Source organism: Ictidomys tridecemlineatus, chromosome 7 (assembly GCF_052094955.1).
Source record: "Ictidomys tridecemlineatus isolate mIctTri1 chromosome 7, mIctTri1.hap1, whole genome shotgun sequence".
NCBI lineage: Eukaryota > Metazoa > Chordata > Mammalia > Rodentia > Sciuridae > Ictidomys > Ictidomys tridecemlineatus.
In genome coordinates, this window is record NC_135483.1 from 141,363,319 (window position 1) to 141,380,420 (window position 17,102).

General features: G+C 41.2%; 1 protein-coding gene across 14 annotated transcripts in view; it reads left to right on the forward strand.

Annotated features, from left to right (window-relative positions):
- Positions 1-17,102, forward strand: part of Rapgef4 (Rap guanine nucleotide exchange factor 4) — a 283,143-nt gene that overhangs the window by 203,908 nt on the left and 62,133 nt on the right. For all 14 annotated transcript variants that reach the window (XM_005324601.5, XM_078017600.1, XM_078017601.1 and 11 more), the window contains 2 exons: positions 15,230-15,314; positions 16,121-16,181. In XM_005324601.5, coding sequence (XP_005324658.2) covers positions 15,230-15,314; positions 16,121-16,181 — 146 coding nt within the window. The remainder of the gene's footprint in view (positions 1-15,229; positions 15,315-16,120; positions 16,182-17,102) is intronic.

Genomic DNA, 17,102 nt, shown 5'->3' on the forward strand with positions numbered 1-17,102 from the left:
GAGTTAAAACTATAGAAATCTTCAGCAATTAATTCAGGCTGTCAAAACTGAGCCCCCATAGTAGATGACCTTTGGCTAATTGCAAACAGAAACTGCTGCTTCTGTGCCAGAGGGCGGCAGCCCCTTTCTTCCTGGTGCCAAAGGACAGAGGTCATCGGAACTCTGACCCCCATGCTCATGCGTGGACTCATTCATTCAGCACCCAGCTTCACCCCAACTCGCACTATATGTTCTTTTTTTTAATATTTACTGATTTATTTTTTAGTTGGACACATGTCTTTATTTATTTATTGTTATGTGGTGCTGAGGATCCAACCCAGGGCCTCGCACGTGCTAGGCGAGCGCTCTACCACTGAGCCACGACCCCAGCCCCACTATATGTTCTTATAAAAGGACTGTCCCCTTAGCCTCTCCAAGGCCTCCAGCCAGCCACTGAGGCAGCCTCTCCCATCTCAACCGGGAAACTGCCTTACCTTCAATAGCTGCCCACCAGCCAAAGCTGAGGTCTTTGAAATATTTAATCAAAAAAGCTCATTCTGTTGGATGCTACGGGGCAGACAAAGAAGCCTATACCCGTCAGATCCTCAGGGAAACCTGTGCAACGCGGACAGCTTAGCACTCGGCTCTGAAATGCCACACATAGGCTTATGATTTCTGTTGGAAATGAAATTGCCCTCCACCCTGCAACCAGGGCCAACCGCCTGTGGATGTCAACTCTGAGTCACTGGCTTGGCCAACCTTCATTTATTATCAGGTCCCGACAAGAGCCTTAAACTTTACATGTCTGGTGTGTCCACTGGGCACTTTCCAAGAGAGAGTTGTCCCTCAGACCAACTTCCCCCATGCCTACCCCTCAGACCAACTCACAGTCGCCTCTCCGAGTGCAGCTTTGTTTCCTGTCCCCAGGATGCCTTCCCTTTCACTTGCCCATCCTCAGTGCTGCAGAGGCTTTTCAACACATTTCATTTTTGTCACACCATGTCCCTTTTGTCAAAACTTTCTCTTGGGTCTTAATCTCCCACACTGTGTGTTTCAAAGGCCTTCCCTCCTCCCAGTTAGTACCAGCATCCTTAACTCTAGAACCATGGTTTTTTAGTTCTTTTAGCCTCAAAACCCTTTCTTCAAACAAAAAATTTAACAGGAAAATCCAAAGTGTCAAACAGAAAAGCCAGAGCTTTGCTGACCTAACAGGAGTAGAGTCCAAGAATCCTGCCCAACCAATTTATGCTGTTTCTACCCTGAAGGATTGCAGGGCAGGTGGCCCAGGACACACAGGAGAATGCCCTAGGGCTTGGGGAGCTTGGATGCCATTCTAAAGCTTGCCTCCTCTCCTGGCAGACTGCTTTTCCTCTCTCTGATCCCACTGTCTGTCACTTGTCCTTCCTCATCATTTCCTGGATCCATCCCTTTTCTGCCTTTTTGTCACCTTTTTTCAAGTCACCATCATGCAGTGGTCCTGATGTAGGAATAGGACATTCCCCAGCACTTGGGAATGTGTGAAGATGTTTTGGTTGTCAAAGTACATGAGTGGGCACAGTGCTGACATTCACTGGGCAAAGGCTGGGACCAAAAAGGTGCCAAACACGGGATGATGCCCCAAATAAAGAGTGGAGCTACCCTGAAAATAATGTCCTGTTGAGAAACATTGCAATAAACGGAGTTTCTTAAAGGCAAAGACAAATCTCATTTCACTGGATTTAGTTAGTTTTTCACCAGTGTTTATTGAATACCTACTTTGTTCCAGACACTACGCTAGGTTGCTAAGGCTAATTAAGGTAACCAGAGAACAAGAAGTTTGCTTCTCCTTCCCTGAGCTCTGTGAAGTGCAGGAAACAGATTTTAAGACCTGGAAGCCATCATTTAATTACAGCCGCCTTATGTCCTACAAAGGAAAACATAGTGTGTGTTAATACAACACACTGGAGATGGGGATTTTAACCTGGTATGGAATAGTAAAACCATCGCATCCCCAACTCTGGGCTTACACCAAGTAAGCCATTGACAATCCTTTGCACAGTGAGTGAGTGAATGAATGAATACTCAGCCCTGGCTAATGTTCCCTCAGTCCTGTTTGCTTCAAGGGAGGCAGAAATGCCATTCAATTCTTTGATTGTCTACCAAATAGATTACAAGCAAAAATAATAGTAATTATACAATGGTCCCTGACTTTGGGGAGTTTGTAATCCAGTGGGAGAGGCATTCCCAAATTAGAATCAGATGGAGCAAACACTTAACTGAGGGCTGACTCTACGATGTGAACTTTCTTGCTTTTCCAGACAGCATCCAATCGCATGAATCCTATCAGCCCAAAGATTCTTCAAAGAAAATTACATTCCAAAGCTTAGCTCTCCCACTGTAGCATTGGCTGTTAAACTGCAGCTTCGCCATTATTCCAAGAGGCAGATTCATTTTGGGGAGACTTGGGATTTTTCTTGTCTTCACAGTTTTGCTTTGCTTTATTTTAATTTTGCAGTCATTGGGACTAGGTTGGCCGTTCTTCTTTTGACTCTTAAATATTCTTTCTACTGGAATACAGCTCCCAAGAGATGGTAAAGTGAAAAATAAGAAATCTAATTTTGTGAGACTGACATTCAAACTCTGCAAACGCATATGCACACACTATTTTTTAGGTCTGCTGGTAATCTTAGGAGGTACAACTTTTTTTAAAAATTTTTTTTAGTTGTAGATGGACACAATACCTTTATTTTATTTATTTATATGTGGTGCTGAGGATCAAACCCAGGGCCTCACACATTAGGCGAGTGCTCTACCGCAAAGCCACAACCCCAGCCCCCTACTTTTTTTTTTTTTAACGTAGAAAGAAAATAAGCTTAGGTGATCAAGTCTTGCCAGTATAACTGCTGTCCTTGAAGAGACAGCTGAGAAGTTTGCTTCTGGAAACAGGGCATGTTCAAAGGCCCTGGAAATGTTGAGTCCTTAGTGCCCAAAGTGCCAAGTCATTGAGAGGCAGAAGATGCATTGGCTCCATGTCGACGGGGGCAAGACCCTCAATTCTTTAACTCAGCACAGCTGCATCTTATAATAGTCACCACTGCCAGAGAGGTTGCAGAACTCTGATAATTACTAGGAAAGAAATAACACAATATTCTTTGATGAGAAGATTACTTTGAGAATTTGATTGTATAATGAAGATGTTGCTTTGAAAGGTACTTCCTATTGTTCTGAATCTGAGACTCGCTAGCCAAAAAAAAAAAAAAAAGTGTCACTTGTTTTGACAGGCTACTTAGAAAAATTCTCTGTTTATTACATTAACTGCAGCATTTTAACTGTCAAACTATGAAAGAATGTTCTGTAGTTTAAAAAACAGAATAGAGCTTCAGGGGGAATTTTTTGGCACACTCTTGTTGCTATTGGTATTGAAAGAAAAACATACATTCTGAATGTGAAATTAGCTTTTTATGTGGTGGCAGACAGAGTGACTCACAATGCCATCCTGGTTGCGCAGGTGCAGACCTGGATGGCGTCTGGGGGCAAGTGCTACTGAACGGTGACAGTTTGACGGTGCTGTTGCTGCAGCTCTGAGACAGGGCCATCAAGCACTGAATGAGCCCTTGGAGCTTATTGTTTTGATTTTGCTTTGTTTGTAAGTCTAAAAACAAGAGGTTACCCTACAGCAAATAGATACAATAGAGACCCTTACCAGCAGAAATGTGCATTTGGGCTACATTGGAGCAGGTGTTTTAAGCCATGGGTAAAAAGACGTGGAGTGACCAGGTACACAAAACATTATAAACTTGAGGCCAGAAGCATACAAAGAGGCTTCAGGACTACAGAATGCTCTTTCCATGCAAGTTTTCCAGTTCCTTCCTCCAAGTAAAGTGAGACATAATGTTCCACTGTCTAGAATGGTCTAAGACTCACTTGGGGGCAGGGGTTGGAGAGAATAAAATAGATGCTATTTCCCTGATCTAATTCCAGTTCTGCAATTCTGAAATTCCCTAGAAGCCTAGAAGTTTAAGTAGTTGAACCTGAGCAGAGGAACAAATAACACAAGAAATTTAGGGTGTTGTAACATGAGAGAATTGTTGTAGGTTCTGAATCTTCCCAATGGGCCCCAAACTCAGAAATTCTTGTTCATTTGTTTCATGTAATAAATTAATGTTTTTCTAACACACGCTATGGGGCATGAGGCTGAAAAGAAACAATTTAAGATGGCCTCAAGTGACTCAAGAAAATACCATGGGGAGCTGGAAAAGTTGCTGATCCATTTGTTTACATCCATTCTTGCCACCGTTCCACACACCTATAGGGGGCACTTGAGGGGCTACATATTTTCTCTTAATTAGCAGAACTTGTTTTAATAGGATTTTTATTTGTCCAAACTGTTTTTGGAGGTGTGAAGTTTGAAATCCTGGTAATTATAGGGGGATTTATTTCCTCAGGGGATCGCAGATTAGCACGCCTAAAATCAGTGGTGCCGAGGGTTTTGATTTCTGTTGGGATATACCCAGAGAACGCTCATAGCCACAGAATCCATCCTCAAGTGCTAGTCAGATGAGAAGTAAAGCATGGGGGCTGGGGATATAGCTTAGTTGGCGATCCCCAGCAACACCAAAAAAATAAAGCCAAGTATGAGTGAAAGAACCTCATCTTAGGAAACGCACTAGGAATCCTTCCCTTCACTATGTGGCAAGTGTGGTCTTTGTTTTTACTGCAACCATAGCTGTGCCTGAAATGAGCTCGTGGAATCTATCTGAATCAGTGATTCCATTAAGTGGTCATTTCTTGGGTCTGAATTTGCATCTCCCCTATAGAAGCAGGTTTGTCACTCTCCCTTCACGTCTGCAATACCCAGGAAAGCAGCCATTGGATTGCTGCCAGTATGGTTCAGACTCACAAGAGAAAGGAGGACAGAAGCAACTCCCCATTCAGCTTAGGGTTCATTTTAAGATTACCTCAAGTTTTTCATGACTTCTTATTGTTAAAGTCAATCTGTTCATTGCAGAAAATTTAGAAACTATTGAAAAGAGTAAAAAAAGAATAAATAGCACCTGCCATCATATGTCTCAGAGAGAACTCTCGTTAGCATTGCAGTGCCTGTCCCTCTGGTGATTTTTTGGTTCCTAACTCTTTTGCACTTAGAGATGCCTCTCTTTCTTAAATGTATATATGTTTACAGGCTGGGAGTTTTAAGTAGGTGCAGAATAATCCTCTGAATGTGCCTTATTGCATTCATTTTATGATGGTTGGGTGTTTGGGTTGATGCTCCAGCTGTTTCTTCTTCAAAGGAGTGAACAATATTATTTTGGAGTACTTCCTTCCAGAAGAAAGCTCTCTTAGCCTGGCAGGAACACAGGGGTGTGGGTAGGAACAGAAAAAGCTGAAAAAGTTCCTCCAGGGAACAAGAAACTGATTCCCACTGAGGGAATGTCCACGCCTGGACAGTTAGGCCAAGGCAAGATTAAGAGGGATCTGTCGTGTCCTCTTTGATGATATTTAATAGCCATTAGGGCACCACTGGAGAGTTTTTAAAGGGAGGTGTGGCATGGTCATATTTGCTGTAGGTCACTTTCTCTGCTACCTGTGAAGAATGGACTAGAGGGGCCAAGACCAAAGACAGACAGATCTTTTTATGAGATTAAAATTAATTATATTTTGAGAATTTAATGACAGTATTTGAGATGCATGCATTTGATCCAAGAGCTTGCTAAATAAATTGAAAGTAATACTGAGTACAAGAGCCCAGAATTCTATTCTTAACAATTTACCATTAATTCATCCAACATCTCCAGGTTACAAATCTCTTAAGTTATAAAATGAATTTAATAATACTTGCTTACTCTCTCCTTACTTTCCAAGGGAATTGTAAGTGGAAACACAAATACAACTGTATTTAATCATGGCCACATTTATTAAGCACACAAGTGCTAAGCACTGGGCTAAACAATTATTTACTTCAATTCCCATAACAAAACTATGAGGTAGTTAATTAATATAACCCCCATTTTATAGATTAGGAAACTGAGATTTAGGTTAAGTCAGTTGCCTGGTGGTTTTGCAGAAAGTGGTGAACTCAGGATTTGACTCAGGTCTATCTGACTCCAGATCCTGTGCATTGCCACCTACCATGGTACTACAGGGATTCAGGATGACCTCATGGGTTTGTGCTCCAAACACTGATGAAGAAAGACATTACAGAAATCTGACTTTAGCTGGGTGCAGTGGTGTATGCCTGTGATCCCAGTAGCTTGGGAGGCTGAGGCAGGAGGATCAATTACAAGTTTAAAGCCAGCCTCAGCAGCTTAACAAAGCCCTGAGAAACTCAGCAAGATCTTGACTCTAAATAAAATATAAAAAAGGGCTGAGGAGGGCTGGGATAGTGGCACAGCAGTAGAGTGCTCGCCTGGCACTGGCAGGACCCGGGTTCGATCCTCAGTACCACATAAAAATAAAGGCATTGTGTTGTGTCCATCTATACCTAAAAAACAATTTAAAAAAAAAAAAAAAAGGCTGAGGATGTGGCTTAGTGGTTCAATCCCTAGTACCAAAAAAAAAAAAAAAAAGAAAGAAAGAAAGAAAGAAAAAGAATTTAATCTGAGTTTAAAGTAATTATTACAAACTAACTTCATCTCATTAAATTAATACTGCACAGATCTGGAATATAAGTAAACCATCTACTCATTCTGTTATTACCATATGGAATGGGGCTATATACAATCTATTGTAGAAAAAGAAGTCTTTTAGTTTGAGAAAGACCCAGATGTTCCACTAATAAATAATGGGTTATGATAATAATGAGGATTATCCTATCCTCGGGAAGTTATATACTTCTGGAGTCTATAATTCATTTATTGTTTTCTTGTTCCCTGAGCTCAACTATGTACGGTCCAAAAGAATGTGGGTCTGAAGTTTTAAAATCCACCATCAAAATTGTTTCTCTAGAAATGAAGTGCTTTTTGACTCATGTCACCAGTTAAATTGGAGTTTCAGGTGAACAATGAATAATTTTACGTATATATTTCATGCAATGTTTTTATTTGCTAAATCTGGCACCCACCTTAGAATAATTTATTGGCTTCTCTTCACAGTCCTCTTGAGAAGTTGCCAGACAATTTTAAGGTACCATAGAAACCTTTGACAACCCAGAGCCCCAGGAAGAGTCAGTTTACTTACCCTTTAGCCAGAACCACAAACAAAACTTCATAATTAATATTTGACTAGCACTATATGGTTTATATAGTGGTCTCATACCCATTACCTTTTTGAACCGCTAAATAATTCTATGAACTAGGCAGGGCTAATTACAACCCCTGAGTACAGAAAAGGAGATTAAGCTTAGTAGATACTAAGTTCCTCTCTTCTTCTATTTTTATTTTACTGACAATATTCTTTCTTCTCTGCAAGTTTGCTTCAGCTTTGTCCTTTATAGTAGATTTACTGAATAAGCAGTGAAATGAAAAAAAAAATGAAAAAAAGAAAGAAATGGATAATCCATCTGTCCCTAAGAATTGGCTACAAAGAAAATGTAATAATGTATCCATATACCACCTCCTCAAAATATTTCCAAGTGTATTTCACATGTGTCTCATCCAAAGGGAGGGTGTGAACTGTACTATGACACCATCCAAATTTGTTTTCTCTTCTCCACTTATTGCTTAGGTTTTTTTTTTTATGGGTGTTGATTTTATTTATTTATTTATTTATTTATTTATTTTATTGTTGGTTATTCAAAACATTACATAGTTCTTGATATATCATATTTCACACTTTGATTCAAGTGAGTTATGAACTCCCATTTTTACCCCGAATTATTGCTTAGGTTTTTGGAAGGAAAATAATTGTAGTTATATCTTTCAAAAAGTTTCATATGACATTTCTAGAGTGTCCTTATAAAACACTTTGACAGAAGAATGTTAGGTATATTTAATTCCTAAACATGATCAAATCCCATTATCCTAAAATATACTCAAGGCTCAGAGTCCCTGAATGACAGAACCCTATGCATGTCCTATGCGGATGGCTTCATTTCTCATAAATATCTGTAGGCTTTTGCCTTTGACTACAGTTGTAGACTATGTTGACTTCTATTTTCACAAAGAATCTCTATGTACACAAGCTTTGCTGTCAGAACTAGAAAATACCTAATTTCATCTAGTAAATTTACAGGGTCCTTTTCTGAGTTAAAGATAAGGTGAGGGGTGGCAATATGGCAGGGAGCTGAGCAGCCCCAACTGGGCAGGCCACTTCAGTATTCAGTCACCAGGTTCCTAGAATGTTCCTGACACTTAAGAAGCAGAGTCCTTGGAGGTAAAGAAAAGTGGGGGGAAATGCTTTGCTACATACCAAACTTTCCTTTAAGGGAAATGGAAGAGGTTGATATCCTTAGAAAGTCTCAAAAGTCTTAGAAAATGATCCAAACTTAAGAAATGACTGATAAGTAGGAGAATCAGGTGGGATGAGTTAAAGCCTGTCATCAAAAATAAAACCTCCCCCCACAAAAGGTAAATAAAGTTTTCTTTCTTTATTTTGACATGACTGTGACTTATGTAGACATTTATTACCTTAACTTCTCTGGGAATTTCCCCTATATACTAGGTCCTGCTAGGTGACAGATCTACATGAATTGGGTTATTTACTTTCTCACCTGCATATTTAACCCCTGACCATGTCAATGTGCTGCTTGGTGGCTGGATGAATCCCTCATTTTAACCACATTCCAATAACCGAGGAGCTCCGTCTCTGACCTTGATAAATTCCTTGATGAAACGGTATTTACCAGCAGCTTCCAATATCACCTGAGCCCTCCCATCCTTTAATGTATAAAGTGCTTCCCCATCCAGCCCCGTTTATTATCTTGTCTGTAACTAGACATTGCTGCCAGAATGCATCCCCTGCAGAAACTAGGCCTTTCCACAGCAGGATCCTACAAATCCACATCAATGTGGCACCACGCAGATTTGTAAAGAAGCAGGGATGCCTAATATCTCTCCCTGTGACATCTGGAGAAGGACAAGTAAAGACCAGGTACATTCAACAGCTGCCACTCAGAGCAGCCAGTCAATTCACTTCCCCAGCCTTGTAGGTTACTCTTGTGAAGGTACATGGGAGTGATCTCCTCCTGCTCCAGCCCCTACTCCCTTTCCTCTTGAAAGCCAAATTGCCTTCAGTCCTTGGGACCCTTTCATTACTGTTTGAACAAGCTGGGGGCTGATTTGTAGAATCTCTTCTCCATTCTTTCCCTGTCACCCCCGAAAAGACCAAAGCATGAAAAGTGCTTAATGCTACCATTTCCCATTGGAACTCACTTTTTCAATGTGGCTTTGTTCAGTGACTGTGGTAGGAAATGCTCAGGTGTAGATGCTTTAGGGGCTCTTTGAGGGGTGTGGGTGAATCGAGGGAAGAACCTCTGTCCAGAGCGAGAGTTGAGAGGCAAGTCTTCTCTGGGACACTAGATGGCACAGCAGCCCTGAGCTGGCAGCCTTGGCAAAGGTGGGGCTGGATGCTATTACTGCTGCTGCAAACCCTGAGATCCACCTGGGTAGGGTGAGGGACTCACTTTATCGGCCACAGGTTGACAAGTCTGACTTTCACACCATCTGGTCTCTTCCCTGCGATTTACATCAATTGTCAATCCTAATGGCACATAAGAGGCCCCTGAGGGACAGAGTCCTGGCTGTCGGCACGCTTCTCGTGAATGCTTTTGCTGCTTTGTGAATTGTGAATAGACTCATTTTTAAAGGATACCTCTTTGCACCTAGCAGCCCTGACTTCTCTCACCTCAGTAAAACATTTGCTGTAGACAGGATTAGAAAATTCTTTGCTACCTGGGTGGATTGCCAGATGGCAGTGACCCACCCTGTAGTTCCACTGGTCACTTCAGACCACAGGGCTAGTTTTGTATTGTCCTTGGGTTTTTCTTTTTTCTCTTTCATTTTGAATATTGTTTAAGACTCAGAGACTGACCTGTGTTTAGATGTCATGCCATTCTATTTCAAAGGGCTGCTGTGGTCCCTGCAGAAGTCGTTATGTGTCCAGGTTGGTTACTGACAAATGGATGACCAGGAGTGGAACAGCCCCCAGCCTAGGTGCCTATGCAGATGTATCTGTTGCTCCCCCTAGAGAGCCTCCCCTGAAGGCAGTAGACCCTAGAGTGAGGATGTTTCCCAGAAGTCTTTGCTTTCTGAGAGGTCTGTGAAGTGCAGGCAGGCTGAAGCCACCCTCCATTCTTCCCACTAGTTGCCAAAATAAAGAGGATTTCCCAGGAATGGAATCATTCCACGCCCTTTCTTCCTGGGAGAGCTGCTGTCCCCTTCCTTCCCTGGTGTCTCCCAAAGGGCCCTGGGGTTTTATCTGCTCTGTTCTTTGTTCTCTTCTGTGCCTCTCAGGCTCCAGGGCTCTCTTGAGAGTCCTCCCTGGGCATCATCTAGGAGCACAGGGCTCAATTTTTCTCCCAGCAGTAAACCCTGCCACTGTCCACTGCTCCAAGGGACCAATGCCCAGCCGACCTGGTGAGGAGCCTTTTGATGAGCCACCATGACACCCCTGCTCCTGCCCCCTATGCTTGTTGCCGCAGACCTTGTCTTCTCAGCGCCACAGTTTAATTCCTGCCCTGGTCCTCCTGGAAGTGCTGAGCTGCCATGCTTATGGTCTCATTTCCCAGACTTCTACTCCTATCTGCTTTCTATTAGCCAAGAATTCCTAAAGCTTTCCCGTCTGCCTAATCCTCACTTGCGGTGTGTGGTGCTGGTGGTACTTGCCTGTTTTCTATATTAGACCATTCTCATGGCAGCCAAAACTCTGACCAGTAAAGAATCCTGCCCAACACATGCTGCCGGTTGGTCTTGGGTGGTCAGCTCCATCCAGTCCCCCAATGACCTTGACTTAGATAACTGAATAACTTCAGCTGGTCTAAGATGGTAACAATTGGATGAAAATAATCTATATTCCTGAGGAAAATATACCTTTTCTATCATTTTCTGGAATTTAGAGTAAGAGATGAAACTCATCATTTTTAATCTATCTCCTCCCTCTGTTAGTAATCAAGGTTATTTTGATTATCCACAGGAACACTCCATGGATGCCTGATGCTGTGGATAGTACCTGACCCTATAGACCCCTTTTTCTTATACATACATATCTGTGATAAAGTTTAGTTTATAAATCAAGAATAGTAAGAAATTAACAGCAACTAATAATAGAACAATTATAATAACTTTATTATAGTAAAAGTTATTTAAAACTAATAAATAGTTTATTTCTGGAACTTTCTATTTAGTATTTTTGGACCTCCATTGATTGAAGGTTAACTGAAACCATGTAAAGCAAAACCACAGATAAGGGAGGATTACTCAAAGTTTTTGCCTGACATTATTCAAAGTGAGTCGTGCCATGGATACCTGGTCTGCCATAATCCTCAGTGGGAAGGATAACAAAGCATAAGCACCCATTTCCCTCAGATCACAAAACAAGAACTGGTCCATGATATTGCTGTCATCTCCCCTGAATTCAGCATGAATTGTGAGAACTCCAGTGCTCACTCAGTTGATAAGCCATGCTGATCACCTACCCTGATAATAATGCTGTCCCACCTGGGTGCTATTATTTCCCGTGTGTACAATGCTTCATGTACATTAAATGATTTGGCCTTCACAATAATTCTGTTTTGTATTCCCATTTTACAGATGCAGAAAAAAAGCATTCAACCAATTGAGCGACTAGAAGTTTCATGATTTAAGTCTCAAATCCAGTTCTGCTTCTAATGCATTGCCCTTTGCCCTTCGATATTGCTCTATTCACAAGATCAGTCTAGAGTTAGGAATATTTAAGCAAGTAAAATTCATCAGGGTATGTTGCAAATTACTGTAGTAGTAGGGCTATGTGCCGTGGAAGAACAGAGGTCAGCAAGTCGGTGTTACCTACGAGCAGTGACATCTGGGCTGGACTGGATGCAGAAAAAAAATATCTAGCCTGAGAGGAGCACAAAGTCTTGGACATGAGAAGGCAGAGTGTTTTTGAGGAATGGAAAGGTGCCCCAAACATCTGGAGCAGAGACCATGGCTATCAGAGATAGTATGAAGTCAGGGGAGATAGCTAAGTTTGAAAAAGTAAATCAAGATCTGGCTTTAAAGAGTCTGGCATAATGGTGAAGGAACACTTCTGGATAGATTGTGCTTGGAGGTATTGTGGGTTATCTGGAAAGACATGGACAGGAAGCCACTGGCACTCAGGAAGAAGGCTATTTGGAGATAATGATATCAGTTTCTTCATTTGGTGGATTGGCCTTGGGAGTTTTTCTCAGGGAGAGAAGGTAGAAGAGAGCCTTGGGGAAAGAACACAGTATGAGAGGTGGACGAATGTTCAGGAAAGCAGGGAGAGAGCAGGGGATGCAGGGCAGCAGGCAAACTGAATATGTTTTAAAAATGCCTTAAATATTGCCATTGCTACCTCTCTTCCCTAACTCTTTGGTCCTAAGACTAACTGGAACAGCTCAAAATCAGCCTTGAACCACTGAAACTTTTAGTATATTGCATTGAGGATCTGTCAGTTCCTCATCATGTTTTAAATCTTAGATGAAGTAGAAATATAAATCGCAGACACACACTACTCTTTTTAAAAGAACCATTAAGTGAGTAATATGGATTTCATATTGATGTTATATAAACATTCCTTCCAAACACATAGATCTGCTTCCAAACTTCCATCATTGAGTCAATCAAGATTTTAAAGCTGAATTCCAAACCTTTCTTTTCCTGGCTGGGTTTTTCTCCTCCTTCCATCACAGCCCACCCTATGGAGGTGAGAAGGGGGACTTGGAGACTGTTTTCTCTTTTAGCCAAGCGTTTAGGAGAGTTCCATGCTATTTGCAGCTGATGTCAAGTAGCAAGAACAGCAGGGTTGCTCCTTGTGCTGAAGAGCCATAATCCTCTTACGTCTACCTGAGTCTGTCATGTTAGCTACCTCTACGGTAGTAGATGGACAGAGGTGACTCCATTGACTTTTAAATCCCCAAGGGTCCTAGTTTTGAAATCCCCATGTCTAAGTCAAGTAGTGTAGATTAGACCTCTTGCCAAGAAGGCCTGGATCCTTTGGAGCCCCTGTGGCCACAGCTTTTCTGTCCCATACTTTTCTGGTTCCATACTTCCTGGGTTCTACCACTAAGCACTAGATTGGTATGCAGTTGTGTCCTTCCTTGGTGATCCTTAGCAGGAGGTGACCCTTGCCGGCATCTTCCGGGTCATGGATTTAATGTCTGTCTTTGTGCAGCCAGGATTAAGAAATAGATCCTCCATTGCTTCTATGAGAAGGGTATCATATTCCTTTATTCATATCAAAGCTGTCCTTGTGGAGGCAACGTGTAAATTACATAGTTTTCATTCTCTCCCTGGTCCCCACCAGATCTGTTGGCCTTCTGTGTGATAATATGGTTGCAAAATTGTTTAATCCAGTTAACTGTTTTAGAATACTGACAACTCAGTTCTGATCGCTCAGAGTACTGTTCTAATAATTGACTAAGTTCCAGATATAATTTGCTGCACCAAATGTCATTTTTTATTTATAAGTTTGTTTAACTTCCTATGCAAGTGTTTGAGTTTTTAATATAATTTTGATGGATTTTTTTTTACTTACACAAATAATATCCTTCACTCTCAATGCTTCCTTTAGCTCTTACATTTCCCTCAGAAAGGAATTATCCCCAGTTTTCAGATAGGACTAAGGCTCTCACCTCATGTGGCTGGTGAGTGATGGCACTGAGATTAGAACTTGATCTTCAGATTCTAAATTCAGTGTTGTGCTCAGTATACCACCCTTCCCTGAGTTTGTTTGACTCCAAACATTTTTTTAAAATTACAGTGTAATCCTGATGGAATGCCATCCGAAGCTCAATCACAATAAAATGTTTAGTGTAAAATAACGTTGACTATTCAGGCATGGTGGCACATGCCTGTAATCCCAGCAGCCCAGGAGGCTGAGGCAAGAGGATCGTGAATTCAAAGCCAGCCTCAGCAATTTAGTGAGGCCCTAATCAATGTAGCAAGACTCTGTCTGTAAATAAAATACAAAAAAGGGCTGAAGATATGGCTCAGTGGTTAATGCCCCTGGGTTCAATCGCTGGCACAAAAAAAAAAAGAAAGAAAGAAAAAGAAAAAGAAACAAACAAGAATACCATAAGTTGCTGTAATTTTAGGACAAAATGCAAAAAAATAGGATGATGACTATGTAATAAGTAATGCTGATGACTACAGCAACTTGCTGAGAGTAAATGCTGCCTGCCCATCAATGTATAAATTGTCTCTCAGTTGACTTCCTAGCACTCCCAGAATAAATTACTCATTTGTTTTTAAGTTTCAAAAACATTTTAGTCAGGATTCTTTATATTGCAGAGAACAAAAAAAAAAATTCCAAATTACTAACTAATCATATATCTTTTATCATTTTTATAATTGAACACTATAAGTGACTCGAAAATAATTACAGACCCAAAAGGTGATTAGGAATTCACTCAGTCTTCCCATGACAAAAAGGTCTGTAAAACCCCCAAACCCTGTTTCCTAAAGGTATATTATTGGATACTAGTTTTATAATAAATTTTAGAATTAAAAAAAAAACTTTACAAAAGTCAATTAACCTCTTATGGACAAAGGTAATCCATGGAATAGAGTTTGAGAAATGTCGAGACATACTTCGCTTTTTCCTGTCTTGCTAATCCCAGACACTGCTATTTGCCTCGTTCTCATCTCATGCCCTTACCTCCTTAGGGCTTGGTTAAAAAAGTGATGAGTCTATATGCATCCTCTATTTCAGTCCTCTGAAAGAAACATACTACTAACCCAAAACTATTTTAGCATTACTATTTAGTTAAGCTAAAATATCACACAGGATCCCAAAGAATTTGGATCTACTTCAAGTTGATTGAACCAATTACTTCAAGTGTTAAGAGGCAAGGTTTGTCACTATTGATTGATGTGATAATGAAAAGTAGTTTTTCAGATCAACCATCTGCAAAGTCAAGGGCAAGTTAGCCAACTACAATGTGAGACAATGGACTCTTCTTTCTGCCATTAGAAGAGAAAGGGTTCTGTGCACATCAGATTGCTCCCAGATTCTCCTTCAAAGGACATGTTCATTTCAAAATCCCTTTGAGAATTATAATGGCATGATCTCTCCCCTCTGCCAATATCTTCTTATGTCGAGACATCCCTGAGCATGTTGCTGACCGCAGTATCATTTCCATGCTGAAGTCTGAATGATAATGTTTTTCTTTTTGTAGACCTGGCCAAAGGACTATGGATGACCTGGAGATTATCTACGAAGAGCTCCTTCATATTAAAGCCTTATCTCATCTTTCTACCACAGTAAGTTGTGTGTTAGTCAAGCTGGTCAGAGGGACTTTAAGTTAGATGCATTGCTAGGACTGGAGCCTCACCTGGGGAACCTGTGGATATGTAGAGACGGGCCACAGAGGTTCCATAAGCCTCATTAAGGAAAGACCTCTTCTCCCTTCCTGTGCTTCAGATACCCAGCATGCCCCTGTTCTGACTTCTCCAGTCTTGGTGGAATTGAGAAATTGTGGGTGGTCTCTGTTTCTTCAAACACTAGGTGCCTGAGCACTTTGAAAAAAAGTCACAGGTCACCTGGTTCTTAGGAAGCTAGACCTATCATTGAAATCATAATTTGGAATTTTTTTAAAGATTGGAATTTTAGCTGGCTAGGAGTAACCTAGAATTTTGACTATCTTGGAATATAAATCTACTTGCTTAATGATTCAACTTTAAGACTGACTCTTTTTTTTCAGCATGTTTGCAGTGATGTCTTATTGTGTGATGCAGAAAAGAGCCACCAACAGCAAGAGAAGCATAGGATGTTGTAGATGTCTCACCTTTTTGCCCAAAGCAAAAGATAGGTTTGTGCATATGGGATGTTTTAAGAAGTTTCTAAGGAGCTTGTCCCATATGAACTAGCTGTAAATATTTCTCCCATAGTCTCTGAGAACCTAGCTGCAAATCTAGTGAAAGTAGTTCTGAGATTAGCAACAGGCAAGGTAACATACAGCCAGGAGAGAAATAAGGAGCCCATCAACATTGTGCCCATAAAGAGCACAAGTTCTTCTCCCCAAAAACCCGCAAACCTGGCCTTTCCACGTTCTTTCTTTTTCTTCTAGGTGAAACGGGAGTTAGCAGGTGTTCTCATTTTTGAGTCTCATGCCAAAGGAGGGACCGTCCGTAAGTGACAGCTGTGATAGAACACTGAGCCTGGCTCATCCTCTCCAGCACTTGTCATGGAAGCCTGATGCAGACCACACACCCCCAGCCCCCAGTTTGACTTGGCAGGATGTCATGTGGCACTTAGGTTTTTCTGACCTGTGGTTATTCCAGCACCTGTCAGTAAATCTGACAGGTGGTAGCCAGCCTGAACCCTCCTCACTCCCTACCCTACTGGCTCAAGATGGTGTTTAAAGGGAGCAGGGTAAGGTCACTGTTCTTCAGGCAGGGCCCTGGGTGCTCCCACTCACAGTGACCTCACTTTATGGCTTCAGAAGAACTAATCTGTCTCTCAAGATCGCTAGTTACAATCATATTTAAGCTATTATGTTCTGTTTCTTCTCTCCCTTCCACTGTAGGCTCCAAGCCTGAGAGAATTTCTTTGCCCCAAACACAGATGCAGTGTTAATATATAGCATCTCTCCAGAATTCAAGTGGTATTTTAGTTCTGTGATCATATTTGGAAGCAAGAAATCGAAATTTGATATTAAAGAGATCCGAACGTTATTATAACATTGGCATTTCCCATTAGTCCTACAGAATTTTTCTTACCAAGAAATGTCATCTTCTCTAATTTCTCTTGCAGAATCATAAGGCACATCAGCATACTGTAGCTTCTCAGAGGTTCTGCAATAAAGAAAAATGATCACTATCTTTTTTTGTTTCGGGGCGGGGACCAGGAATGGAACTCAGAGGCTCTCAACCACTGAGCCACAAAATGATCACTCTCTTTAAACTGACACTTCCTAAGCCTAGTGGAACACTGAGCATTTTTTAAGGAACAACAATTAAATTTCTGAGAGACAATCTTGCTCTTTCTTTATGCTGTATTCTGAGAGTCAAATAAGCTGGAAACGTAAAAGGTCTTAAAAATTATATCTC